Below are 13,804 nucleotides of genomic sequence, written 5' to 3' on the forward strand. Positions count from 1 at the left end.
CGTATGGCCCGGTTTGTGACATTAATATAGATTATTCTTTACTGTATACTGCCCTCTACAAGCTTTGTCAGAGACAGCACTTTGTCAGTAGAAAAAAAGTGTCATACTGTATGTTGCACAATGCATAACACACATGGCATGCCAGATATAGGTGTGAAATATTGATTAGCTGATCAGCTTTAAATGAGATGGATGGAATGAAACACCATGGGTAGACAGAGGGGGATTTTAAAATTCAGAGCAAAAGGAAAGTAAAATGTCATCATTCAGAAGAACTCCTGCAATTAAAAATCAAAAGAAAATCTATAATCAATTCAACTTTTCAATTTATTAATGGAATGAATGGACTTATTAATGGAAAATATTGCTTGAACACAAAACAAGACACACAGCGAGGAAACTATTTTTAAGCTCCTACGATATGTTTCTAACTGGCTTTCTGACATACTGACAAATCCTCTGGGTCACATTTTTCGGATGAAACAAATTGGAAAATAGCAGGAAGATATTAGGGAGAACTGTAATTCTCCAAAGCGAGACATGAGCTGTGTGTGTGTGTTTGTATGTTTGTATGTGCATTTATGAGGAAGAAAAAGAGCGTGAGAGACCATGAGAAAAATAAAGGAAGAGCAGAGATAACTAGAACAAAAGAGACCAAAAGACAACATCAAAGGAGAGACAACAATAAGCTTGCAGGGTTTGTATGAAAGTACCTTAGATGAGTATCACAAGTCAGCTGTGCACAGCACAAACAAGCTACTGCTAGTCCACCCACACAGGCACAAACATAGACACACAGAAGTTTAGTGGAAGCATGTAGACCCACAATGCCTGTAAGCAGCATTATCGGATAATGTTTTGTGTGCTGCGTCCTGTGATGCTTCCAGACAACCACTGACACACATTCCTCCCACGTTCGCGCTTTAAACGTTGAGGGGATCACTCCATACACACACACAAACACACAGCCTATTGATTACTGCCACAGAGAGCTGCATGTGATGACCATAAAACTGCTCACTATACATCACTCAATCTGTTCTACATTGCTAAACAACTACACTACACCACACATACACGCATCTGCTGGTCCATATTTTATATGTACAAGTAAAGCTGGAGTTTGATGTAAACACAGGAGCGTTCAGACCAGAAAATGTGCATATTTACACGTGTCAAATGTCACATGGGTGTAAAATTTAAGGCTTTTTACGTGCTGTTACAGATATTGTGATCTAGGTTGACAACAGAGCTCAGAGAATTTCAAGGACAGCATTAGATCTAATCCTCTTAGAAGAAATCCAACATTACTGCCAATGCAGGCCAGGTAAACAACAGCGGGGCCAGAAGTCCTAAAACCCTGCTTTGTGTGTCTGGGAACATTAGACAGTCCAACACTCCACTCACCATTTCAAACAACTGAAATGTTTAAAAAGATTGTCCCATCTGGATTTTTTGCACTGCAAAATAGTAAAAAGTGAAAAATATAAACTCACCTGCATCAGAGTCTGGAGGAAGAACATGGTAAGGCAAGGAGCAGATATGGAGAGAGAGAAAGAGGGATACAAGTGTTAATACAAGATCAACACTAATTGAATTTCACTACATGAAGCCAAATATGTTAATGTGAGACATCGTGTCCAAGACAATAACAGTGTCCAGAAGGTCTTTTCACATAAGTAGCAATTAGCTTGCTAGTTCAGATTGCTCCTGAAACACACAAGGGCTCCAGGAAATATCTGTTTAATATCTCATTAGAAAGTCCTTCTCACTCTTTAGCTAGAGAACATTAGACACAAGGTTAGGATTAATCATATCAATGATAAAGTCCAGTAGCATCACTCAGTGCTAGGCTTTCAGATTAAAGAGGAAGGGTTGGTGAAAGGCCATTAGGTCGGGCACAAAGCTGTGTGCCGTGTCTGGAAAGATGCCTGCAGTTGGCAACTAAATAAATCTGACGAAAGAGCCAAGTCAGAGAACAAGAAAAAACAGGCATGTTTTTGGCATCTCTTCAGGTAACAGATGGATGAACTTCACACATCTGTGCATGAGCGTGGCTGTTGAGCAGAGTGAGAGGTTTTATTCAGCTGAGTGACCCATAAAATAAATATGTCAAACAGTCTTTGTGGGAACTGCTTTCCTACTTTAAACTCTTACTTTGAGCTTGAAGAGAAAAGAGCTACATTCAACACCCAATAAGCTTATTTTAGAAGCTTGATTGCGAGTGAGGAATGACGGAAGCTAATGTAAAAATGATTCTGTGGAAAGCCACACATCTTGGCATGATGGTATGTGTTGACAAGATCCAGTTTAGATTCCAGACAGACATAGATAAATAGATTGCCCATATATTTTTTAGTAAGATTCCTCCTCTGAATTAGGATGACACTGTCATGCTAAATGATGGTGAAAAATGTTGACTGTCTTTTGTGTTGTGAGGAAAATCTAGTTCAGTTGCATTTTTAGGAAACCTCTTTTTTCCCTGACAAACATAGAAAGCCATAATTTTTAACTTCTTCCCTTTTAGTTTCCATTACATTAGAGTTTTGATCTAATTTAAGAACATATGAAAAGTCCCGGGAAGTGATTCAATTCTATAACCCCTGCATGTAGGTGACAGAGGATGAAAGTGGAGGAGGAGAGAAACGTGTTAAGAGCTGTGTTGCTGCCTCACTCTCTGCTGGATGAGGGCGTGTTTGTGCTCCAGCTCCCTCTTCTCCATGGCCGAGTCAATGACCAGCTGATCCAGCTGCACAGAGCAAAGCCACAGCAGAGTCAGTGAGACAGGTAAATAGACACAGACAGACAGAAAACTATGCACACACAGATGTACACACTCATATGTGTTTAAAGTGCTAATCAATCATTTTGCCACACCTCAGAGGCAATATTAGGGTTAATATATAACCATATATTAAAGGGAAATATAAAGATATTGGTAAAGAACTTTATATTTTATGGACAAGTTATTTGCCTTGATAGTGGCTTGTATTTTTCTATGAGTAAACTCTATAAAATGCCCAAATCTAGAATATAACTTCAATATAAAGTCACAGTTTCTGTTGTCTGTTGTCATTTTATTACAATTAATTAAAGCTAATAAAAATCACCAACATCCTGTTAAGTTAATAGACAGTGAAATGTTGAAAGGCTGAGTAAATACAGTAACAGAAGTAGTAGTACAGTTAATGAGTAAGTACATGTGTGCACATGTATTTCCTCTGTGTGATTTTTGGTGTACTAGTTTTATCTCACCTGTGCAGCCAGTTTTTTCATATAGGGATCAATCTCGTCCAGGATGTGGAAGCCTTGTTGGAACAGAGTGTACTGAGCACGCATGAAGGACAGCATCTGCAGGAGACACAGGGAGACAATGATGGCTGTAATACAAGTTAGTAATCCTTCCCACACCACAGGGACTCCACATATACACATCTGACCCGCATATACAAAACACATACAATAACATTGCTAACATTACAAACTTAAATCTCAATTAGTTGAAATATATCTCGGCTACTCACTGCATCCAGGATTTCAAACTTCTTCTTAGCCTGAAGCACATTAATCTGTTAAAAACAAAGAGGTTTGAGGTTAACATCATCAAGTTATAAAGTGTGGTGTCCTTTTCTGCATTAAGGAGTATTGAGAGTTTTATGTTTATGAGCTCAGCAGCTGTTGAGCGTTAGCGCCACCTGTTGGACAACACTGGTAATATAATCTTGTTTGTCTGTGTGTGTTTCACCTGTAGTACATAGTCTAGGGCCAAGTGCCTGAAGGCTTTGCGGCTGAGGACGAGTGCCTGGGTGGCCTCTTCGGCCTCATGCACCTTGTTCCTGGGTGCCTGGGCATTCTTCACCTGGGCCAGCTCCATGTCCTCGCGCACCCTGTCAAACTGCTTCTTGGTGTCCTTAAACTTGCGCACATCCCTGAAGGAGGTGCAGTAAAACAGAGAAAAAGAGTGTAACTCATGTCCATCTATGCCAAATCACAAGAACACGAAGGTCTCTTAGTTTGAAATGCGAGATTAGTGTCATTAGTGTTTTTACTAGGACATTACTGTATGTGGTTAAAAAAATGTACAAGTAACAGACTGAATATCTAAAAATGTAACATTTCTAAATGTGGAGTTTACATATGACTAAAAAGACATTTACAGTTTAGACTTTTATATCTTACAGCCTTTAATATATTGCTTGAGTCACCTGTCTGTCAAAACTACGACGAAGTATTAAGGCCAGACTAAGAAAAAAATTTTTTTTCTTTTTCTGGAAATTATGAGAATAAAGTTATAATGTTACGAGAATAAAGTCGTTATAATACGAGAATATTACGACTTTATTCTCGTAATATTACAACTTTATTCTCGTAACATTATGACTTTATTCTCGTAATATTATGACTTAATTCTCGTAATTTCCAAAAAAATCAAAATAAATGTTTTCTTAGTCTGGCCCTAATACTCCGTCGTAGAAAACAGTTATTACCCTAAAATTTCAATTTTCATCTCTGTGGCAGTCTTTACTCATTGTGCATAAACCTGATGTGTTACATCTTTCTAATTAATTGTGATAAGATACTCACTCTTTTATGAATGTGTGAAGCTGCTGCTTGATCGACCTCTGAGCCTGGTCAAATAAAATCTGTGTACAGAGAAGGTGACAGAGGTATAGAACATGAGCATCCAATATTATCACATAAATGATTGGTTATAACTGCGATGACTGGATTAAATCTGTAGTTCGTACATCTCGCCACAAGATGTCAATATGAACCCTTCCATATTATGACTGCAACAGATTATGCCACAGGCAGAGAAGGGGAAAGGAAAGAGAGATAAGGACATACACACATGTGAACTCACTCGGCTGCTGCCTCAACAGATTTTTTGCCTTACAGGATCTCAGAATTTGCTTCCTGTTAACTGTGGATTCCCACTCCTCCTCTTCCTCATCTCACTCTCCTGTCCTTAAGCTCTCCTCCCCTTCCTTCTTTATAGTTTGTTCCCTCTATTTATTGTGCATGGGGAGCAGATCTCTCCATCTAGACAAGGATTTCTCTTCCATTTCTATATTTCTGCCCACACTCCAAATATAATGAGCACAGAATGGCTGCTGTTGAACAGACCATCCATATTTATTAAGGAAATATATAAGTGTATGTATGTATGGACAGTGAGAATACCTCAGTGAATGTCTCAATACCCACGCAAAACGCATACACACACAGAAATTTCGGTTGTGATTGTTTCATAGCCACACACACACACACACACTGTATACAACAATCACTGTTGGCTGCCTGTGGATTAAACTTTCTATAGCAATCCCTAGTCAATAAACATACACATTGAGGATTACAGTGTGTGTGTGTGTGCCTTCATTCATATGACATTCCCCTAGAGCCTGATGACTTCACTTACTGGTTCTCTGGTTTCTTGCTTTAGATACCAGTTCACAAATCTTCACAAATGTAATCTGTACTCATTGTGTATAAATCACCTACTACTCCTCTTTGACTGCAAAAATTATAAATGGCTTTTGAATGGCAGCAAAAGTGTGGTGGAGCTTCAAGTGGTCAGTCAGGCATCAGACAGTGTAACTCCTCCTGCAGTACCTTTCTACAAAGCTATTCTTTGCCGTGCAATATATTCTAAATATAAGAGGACAAAGGTTACAATATAGTTCAAATGTAACCAGCCTGTGGTTACATTAGTAAAGATTCACTAGAAACATCCACCAGCTGAGCAGCTAACTTCTGATTTGGCCCTCCGTTAACTTAAATGGGAATAAATGATTTAATTGTGTGGATCTTCTGGACTTTCAAAATGTTACTGGACTGAATGAATCAAATTCCGATGCTCGTGAAGAATTATTTACAGCCGCTTCTTTCACAATGTAATCTTATGGGAAAAAGTCTCATTGGGCCAGTGAGCATCACGTGACAGACGCCATTGCTGTAATTACTCGGTTCAGCCACTATGTCGAATTGGCTTTAAAAGCCAGCATTCTTCCAGGGGGGTTAGAAAGACCCTAGATCCAGTACTGCAGACTTTGAAGAAAGTGTTACACTTTTCTCATGTGATCACAGTTATGGAAGAGGGCCACCAGAGATCAACTGCTCTTTAACAATACTGAATATAACTATACCACAGGTGTCAAGGGACTGTACATACACTATCTGCCCCTTAGGAAAGTAGGAAATAATTAAATTACAGAAAAAAACCTGCTCTACATTATGGTGCCCTGGGTATGACTTAGCCTACAGCACATCCACACTCAACTGCCCAGCACCCTTGTCTCCAAAGATCTCAGTGTTTGCTACTGCAGAATCCCATCAATCACTTCTCTTGTATCTAGTCTGCATGAGAACTGCAGAGATGTTGATTTTTCAGTAAACACACAGACACAGCATAGAGTTAATTGAGGACACTTTAGTCTCACAAAAATCAGTTCAATTGCCGTGATATTTTTCTCAGTCTGTTAAGATTATGGGCAGGAATTGTGTTTTTGCTTATCGCGTGATTAACCGGGAGACTCATCTTCCTGTTTGAATGGCTTCTTTTGTGTCTGCTGAGAGCCGAGAAGGTGCAGAACTAGGCATCACTGGGTGGTCGAACAAAGACAGATTTCCTTTCACTGTCTTTTCCTCCCCTCCCTCCATCCCTTCATTCATACAGTCTGCCAGACAAGCTATTAGTGTAATTCCTGGGTGTTAGAGTGGAGGAACGGGACGCCTGTGGTGAGGGGTATGGGTGGGGGCAGGAGAGGAGGGGACAAGGAGGATGGATGGAGAGGCGGTGGAGTGGCAGAGGAAAAGAAACAAGTAGAGAGTAGTCTAGCTGTCAAAAGCTGTATTGCTCTAAATTTGTAATGATGGTGGGTTATGTGATAAGACTGAAAGCTAACAACATTAATATTACAAACATGTCAGTACATAATAATGGAAAGAAGAGAGCCATGAGAGGAAAAGAGAGAGGAGATTGCACTGGATTGATACAGCTGATGGATCCCATCTAGTGTTCAGCACTTTGATTTGATTTAAAAAGGGATTTAAAGTTAAACAGGCTTGACCTTGGTTGAGTGAAACAGAGTCAGTGAAGTAAGGGACATGAATGGACGAAAAGAACAAGACAGATTAGTGAGGAATATGGGATGATCAACATTTGTTTTTTTTCTATTCAATGTTGTGCTTGTGACTTACCAACTGGTACGTCTTTACCCAGAGACCAGTGTTTAAATGCCCTTTGACCACTTGAGTCAAGTTCATCTGTGCTGTAGAGCACTGTAGTACTGTATATTTGTTTAGTCAAAGGTTATTATCGTAAAACTAAACTAAAAACTAAACCTGTGTTAAAAAACATTTTGGTTAACTGAAATAAAAATAAAACCTAGAAAAAACTAACTGAAACAATAATGTGTACTTACAAAACTAACTAAACTAAAATAAAAATATACAGCAAATGTCTTTAGTTTAAGTCTTAGTCACATTGGTCAAATCTGTCAACACAACAAGCGTGAGGTGGCATTAGTTCATATGTCTATTGAGAGTGGATCTGTGTTTGTGACACACTTAAAATCAGTTCTAAGAAAACAAACAAATAAAAAGGATCCCAACCAGCTTATCTAGTACCGGCTTCAAGTCTGAGTACTAAGGTCATCTAAGTCTTCAGAAAAGCTTCAAAAGCTTTTCTTCAAAATTTAAGCAGAACTGCCACTAAAAAATGCTGAAATCATAAATCAATTTGTCCAAACTTCACTTCCGTTCTTCTTGTTCTTTTCTCCTCTCCTTTTCCCCCAGCCCTCTCTTTTATCAAGTTCACTTTCCTTCTCTCCCTTATGTTCACAATTGTGACCTGCAAACACCACAAAACGTCACACACTCTCACATATTGACTGTAATTATGACTGTAATACAATTTGGTAAAAGACGCTTGTAGATGTAACCGTAAATGTTAATGACTTGTCAGATTATATCTCTTTTAATTGCCTTTAGGCTTCTCAAAGGATTCCCAGAAAAGAAAATTTGTTAATCATACTTACGTCATGATGGAAAGAGTCATATGAATAAAGGGTGTATATGTGTGTGTGTGTCGTATGTGTGTGAGCGGTTGTGCATTAAAGCTGCCATACACATCTGGAGAAGCATGTGGTTTGAATCAGACACGCATGTGGAGCGGCCCGTGTGGACAGATTCACCGTCACAGAGTGAAGTCACAGTTAGATTGTGTGTTTTGCGCAATACTGGACCCAGGAGGGACTGGATGCCTGAAAGACGTTAACATGCCAAGAAGACCTGGGCGTGTCAGAACAACATTCAAACGCAACCTCTCGCCTGTGGCTGAAGCTGATGTGTGTCTTACCATGTGGTAGTTGACGATCTCCTGGAGGCTTTCTCCACACTTTTCAAGGCATTCCTACAATGTTGAACACACACACACACACACACACACACAATGTAAGCACACAGGTTTTCATATGAACATAAACTTCTTTTTCACACAATAAATTACATTAAATCCGTATACCGCACTGTGCACAAAGCATGATCTGGATTGGTACTTGGTATAAAATCAGCTCAACCTCGAATGGTTATTGACTGTGTAACAATTATGTCTCTACTGCTTCGCCCCAAAGCTACCAGGGCGACACCCGTACTGACAGGAAATCCAGTCCAAATGTTTTCCTAAAAGAAAACCATAAAGCAGGTTTCAGATCTCTCTGATTACAGCCATGTAAACTATCAGCGTAAACATCTCCTGTCTGCATGCGGTCACATCTGTCATGTTTAAAACAGCTGGATAACTCTGTGTCTGGACAATACTGTTTATACTGCTATGCTGTTATTATTCATGTGGGGAATCACAGGAATGTCCTATAGCAAAGATAGATAAGCGGCCGTTTGTTGAGAAGCTAACCCCTCAAGCATTCCTCAGTGCATATACAGATCTGAGCTTGGTTTTAAAGACGTTGCTTCTTCTGCTCACCGAAATCATTTCCTCTTTCTTGCACTGCTGGGACAGGTCCTTGATGCCGTTGACAAAGAGCTTGTTGGCGCTGACATAGGCCCTGCCAGCCTCGATCATCCCACTGCAAAGTTTCACCAGCTAGTGAGGGGGAGGGGGGAGAGAAACATAAAAATAATCACTTTAAAAACACAGTCTGTTCAAAGAGTCACATGCTTTACACAATGCAATGCGAGGATATTAATAGTTACAGTGATGACGTAAATCAAACACAGCTTAAAAAGAATTCTTGGTCACATGCAGAATCCAAGAGGATGCTCAAATTTAGAATAATCCTCATGTCTGTATCTAGGACAGTGTTGGCATAATTGAAGCTAATGTGTCTGGTATCCAAATTTAGAATTCTGACAGATGTGCAAATTTAAATCTTTATATTAATATATAAAGAACTTTGATGTTTCTGAAATAATTCTGCTTTACTCGTTTAATAAGATAATCCTCTATTGACTGAAATTTAGGGATTTCCTATATAGAAAACCCTCAATATATTTACTTAGTTGATTTTCATCAACATAAGGTTAAATTTACATTAAATACACTTTGTATTACGTCTGCAAACATATTAAAACAGAAGAAACAAGCAATAACCATTTAAATCATGTTCAAAACCCTGTTAAATATGCCTAATCCGCAGGAAGAAGCTTTCAGATGCACCACTGCTGAATACTTAAGGCAGAGAGCGTAATGTAAAACAGAGTCCTATACAAGCTAAATTGAGCTTTAAACAAGGTAAAAAATATACATTTAATCATTTAGCAAACTTAATGTTTACTCATTGTTTATTTTAAGCTTAATATCATATTAAATATATACATATATATATATATATATATATATATATTACCAACAGCACATGAATGCCCGTAACAAATTTGACCATCCATCATATTTCTTGAGATATTTCACCAGAAATGTCAGCCTTATGGTGGCCAAATTCAATAGGATTTGTTGTACATGCACCATGCATTAAGTAGAAAATGTTGAGGCAATCCATTTAATTGATGTTGAGAAATGTCATTTAAAACCACAAATGCAGGGATCGGAGTCAGTGGCATCCTCTGGGGACCATGACCATGAATCCATCTAATAGTTGAGATATTTTAGTCTGGACCAAAGTGGTGGACTTGGTGAAACTTTATAGTAGGTAGCAAACAGAGCGTGATTTCAGCCACATGACAGCAAAATCCTCTATTACTGTAAGCCAGCTGGATATATTATATCTGTTACCAGGTGCAGACAGTTCACAGCGATGGTATGTACTCTTTTAAACACCACATGAACTGCCAACCGCTACACTTTCCCACTTCACGAGTTATATGATAAGCTACAGAATGGTACACTGTCATTACCACTGCACTGACACAGCTGGCAGTGTGTACTACAGAATCAGTGTGTGTGTTGGTGAGGGGTGGGGTGAGGTAGGGGGGAGTTATGCTGAAGAGAGAGTTCAATAAACCTGTAATTATCTCATTTGGTGCAAGAGTTCCCAAGGTTGTCGCTATGTGAGTGTGGTTTTCTGGGTGGCTGACAGTAAGACTTTTAATCTGCACAGGCCGGAGATGAGAAACTACAGAGCGAGGACCAATAACTGCACCGTTTATGACAACATGACCAGAGAACAGGAGTTTTAATGTAAATGTGAGCATTGCTGAAATGGGCTGCCGGTTCAAAATGTATGAGTTTAACTTACAAGATGTACAGTGTGCACAATCTGTATGTGTATACGTATATGTAGTTATCTAATGTGCATCATATACTCATTCCATGTAAAAGACAAGGCAGCGTGATTTGTGCCCTACTGCTGCTCCCAGGCCAGTTCCACACAACATATCTGTCAACAAATTAGCTGATATGGGGGAATCTGATCTCATCGTGTGCTGTACTGAACCCCCAGGGTCTGAGCACTGCCATTAGAGGCACAGTATATGTGTCAGGATTGGTTGATAAATGGGCTGGAAGAACCACAGGGGGTCCGCTCGGAGTCAAAATGCCACATCTGGTACCACATTGCAGGCCTTGCCGTGTTAAATGACACGAAACAGTTACAGTTAATACAGCGGTCCTGTTGGTCAATGAGGTGTGGGATGGGCATTTTAAATTTTGGGCAAATTATGAATGGTTGATAGCAATAGTTTGTGGATTAACAAGCAAAAACAACTTAATTCCAGTACATTAGTAACAATATCTAGCTAGCAGGGAATAAAACCATTACAATCAGCAGCACACCAAAATGGTTAACATTACTGCAGGCAGGCTCAGCTGTTATCAATCTCATAAATGTTCTCCTCTAAGAGCCTTCACTGCTGTCAGAGGGTCCTCAGGCAGCTTCAGAGGTTCCTAACAAAGCACTGTGAGGACCCCTGCTGAACAGAACAAATTAACATGATGGAATCTTCTACCCCCCGACCCTGGTCAGCTTTCAGTGGTGTTCAAATGGAGCTCAAAGTTCAATAGAGGGTCCTGACCTGTTGGGGGCAGAAATAATCTATGCGTGTGTGTGTGTTTTTGTTGTGAGTATCGGTATAGACATATGTTTGAAAAGGGTTGCCTGTTGGGTCGCTAATTTAAGAGATGTTTTTTTTGACAATGTGGAGCTATTGGTAAAGTGGAGATAAACTGCAATAACAAGAAAATATCACAATAATTTAAATAACCACTTTATCTTTTTACTAAAGGGCATTGATCTGTTTTTATTATCTACCGGATGCACAAGATGGACTGTCTGTTTCCAAGCGACCTCAATTTGAACAAATTATTGATGTGAAGAAGCAGATGGTTTCGAACACAAGCAGAGTAAAACCTGAATCAAAGGGAGATAGAAGAAGAAAGAAGGTGCGGTCACCACTTAACTACATTAACGCTACCTCATCCTCTAAATGGTCTCTGACTTACAAGTCTATTAGTTTATCTGTAGAGGCATCATCTCAGACTCCCTGGAGACAGTTAGGCATTCATTCTTGCAGGTCTTACATACTTGGAGCGATACTTATGAGTAATAGTTGACGATGATGCAACTATGAAACTCATTCCCATTGTGTAGGTTGCAATGAACTCATTTCACTATTATTCAGATTTTTAGGTGAGTGCAGCTAAGCCTTATCATGTCTTTAATCTTTTACCACCCACTGTTTCGTTCTGTTACATAAATATGAACATGTAATAGGTGTATTTACAAATAAGACTCTGTCATTTTGGTCAGTATGATGGGTGAAACTAATCCAGGACCCTGCAGAGGAACTGAAACCTTAACAAAACGGTGTCTCCACAGTTGTGTGTGTTATATGAGCCTAAACTGGTTAATTGCCTGATCTTACAAACACTAATAATTAATGATAAGCTGTTGTTGCAGCACTTTATCTGGTTAAGCAGGTCAAACAAAGACATCACATGCTCAGATAACAGAGGACCTCTCTGTGTGATACTTTCATACTACAGAATATAAAACTACCTCTGTGACATTAATCAGTGTTCAATGTGCACCAGCACCAACGTTTATGTGTGTGTGTATGTGTGTATGTGTGTTATCTAGCATGAACCTATTAAATATAATAACTTGTGTTTGCAGTGTTTGCTGGTTAAAATAGACTTGACATTTAGATAACGGAGAGCGAAAGAGACAGACAGACAGAGCTACAGAGGGCTTTCACAGAAAGCACTGTTTATAGATGTCATCTGGTGGCGTTTTTCATTCAAACAATGTGAATCAAATCCAAGATGTCCTTCTTTTAGTGTTCTAACAATATAATGTGCAATATAATGTCTACATATTACACTAGTTTGTGAGGGATTTTCATTAGAAACATGATAGAATAAACACAATTTAACAACAACATATAGTTGCAGTGTATTGCTCAAATTGGATATTTTAAAGACCAGCACAGTCTACATAAATAACATATCAGCATGGTTCATACCTTGTCGAGCTTGGCCTCTATCTCCACCACATCTGTCTCCACATCATCAATGCCAGCCCTGTAGAGAGAACACAAAAACACACACCTAATCAGACCTGCTCTTCAGTAAAGCCAGAATCTGTACAAACCAGAAAGACTGCCATTTCTGAAGAAGAGAAACCACACAGCTGAAAACCGTTACACTCAAACTTTTGTTTGGAAGAGATTCTTGGATTAGTGGTAGGCCGTAATGTCACAGTGACTAATATCAAATAACCAGACATTATGGCATTGAAGTTTAAAGGCTTTGAAAGCAGGGAAAATATGCAAAGGGAACAAAAGGAATGGAGAGATTAAAAGGACCAAACTGACAGTGTGAAGCTATGGTAGGTATATTGTACTGTGTATTCAAACATGAGCCGAATCATCTTAGTATTTAAAGTATCTGCTTTTTACCGCCCCACTGAAAATTAAGCTGCAATCAGTGGGCATGCATCACAGTCACACAGACTTGATCATTAATCCCGATGACCGGATCGACAACGGCATCACTCTGGAAGATTAGTGACCACAGCCGAGCTGCAAAAATCAATGAATGACATCATGCAGAGACATAGACTGGTACTTAAGTATCTATAAGGTGAGCTGATAAAAGAGGCAGCAGCAACACAAAAGGTTTTATATTGGGTACTAGCAATGAACAACAATAACAAAAACACAATAAAATACTCCAGATTTAGGTGTTATTGGATATATTTCTTGAGTCTACACTAAATATGAACATGAAGTGTCAGGTGGTTTGGGAGGGCGATAAGCCTTTACTATCCTTCCCCTTGAGGTCTTCTTCCATTAGTGTGCAAGCGTGCGTGCACAAAAACACACACAC

The 13,804-nt window shown here is 39.2% G+C and overlaps 1 protein-coding gene across 3 annotated transcripts in view; it reads right to left on the minus strand.

Annotated features, from left to right (window-relative positions):
- The window catches only part of LOC118328585 (arf-GAP with coiled-coil, ANK repeat and PH domain-containing protein 3-like), a 58,214-nt gene that overhangs the window by 15,832 nt on the left and 28,578 nt on the right, over window positions 1–13,804 (minus strand). For all 3 annotated transcript variants that reach the window (XM_035662368.1, XM_035662369.1, XM_035662370.1), the window contains exons 2-10: window positions 12,940–12,997; window positions 8,987–9,106; window positions 8,363–8,416; window positions 4,585–4,643; window positions 3,746–3,929; window positions 3,525–3,569; window positions 3,256–3,351; window positions 2,675–2,749; window positions 1,497–1,508 (exon numbers count right to left, since the gene is read on the minus strand). In XM_035662368.1, the coding sequence (XP_035518261.1) occupies window positions 1,497–1,508; window positions 2,675–2,749; window positions 3,256–3,351; window positions 3,525–3,569; window positions 3,746–3,929; window positions 4,585–4,643; window positions 8,363–8,416; window positions 8,987–9,106; window positions 12,940–12,997 (703 nt within the window). The remainder of the gene's footprint in view (window positions 1–1,496; window positions 1,509–2,674; window positions 2,750–3,255; window positions 3,352–3,524; window positions 3,570–3,745; window positions 3,930–4,584; window positions 4,644–8,362; window positions 8,417–8,986; window positions 9,107–12,939; window positions 12,998–13,804) is intronic.

This window comes from Morone saxatilis, unplaced genomic scaffold, assembly GCF_004916995.1.
Source record: "Morone saxatilis isolate NCDOM2014 unplaced genomic scaffold, NCSU_SB_2.0 Contig18, whole genome shotgun sequence".
Lineage (NCBI taxonomy): Eukaryota > Metazoa > Chordata > Actinopteri > Moronidae > Morone > Morone saxatilis.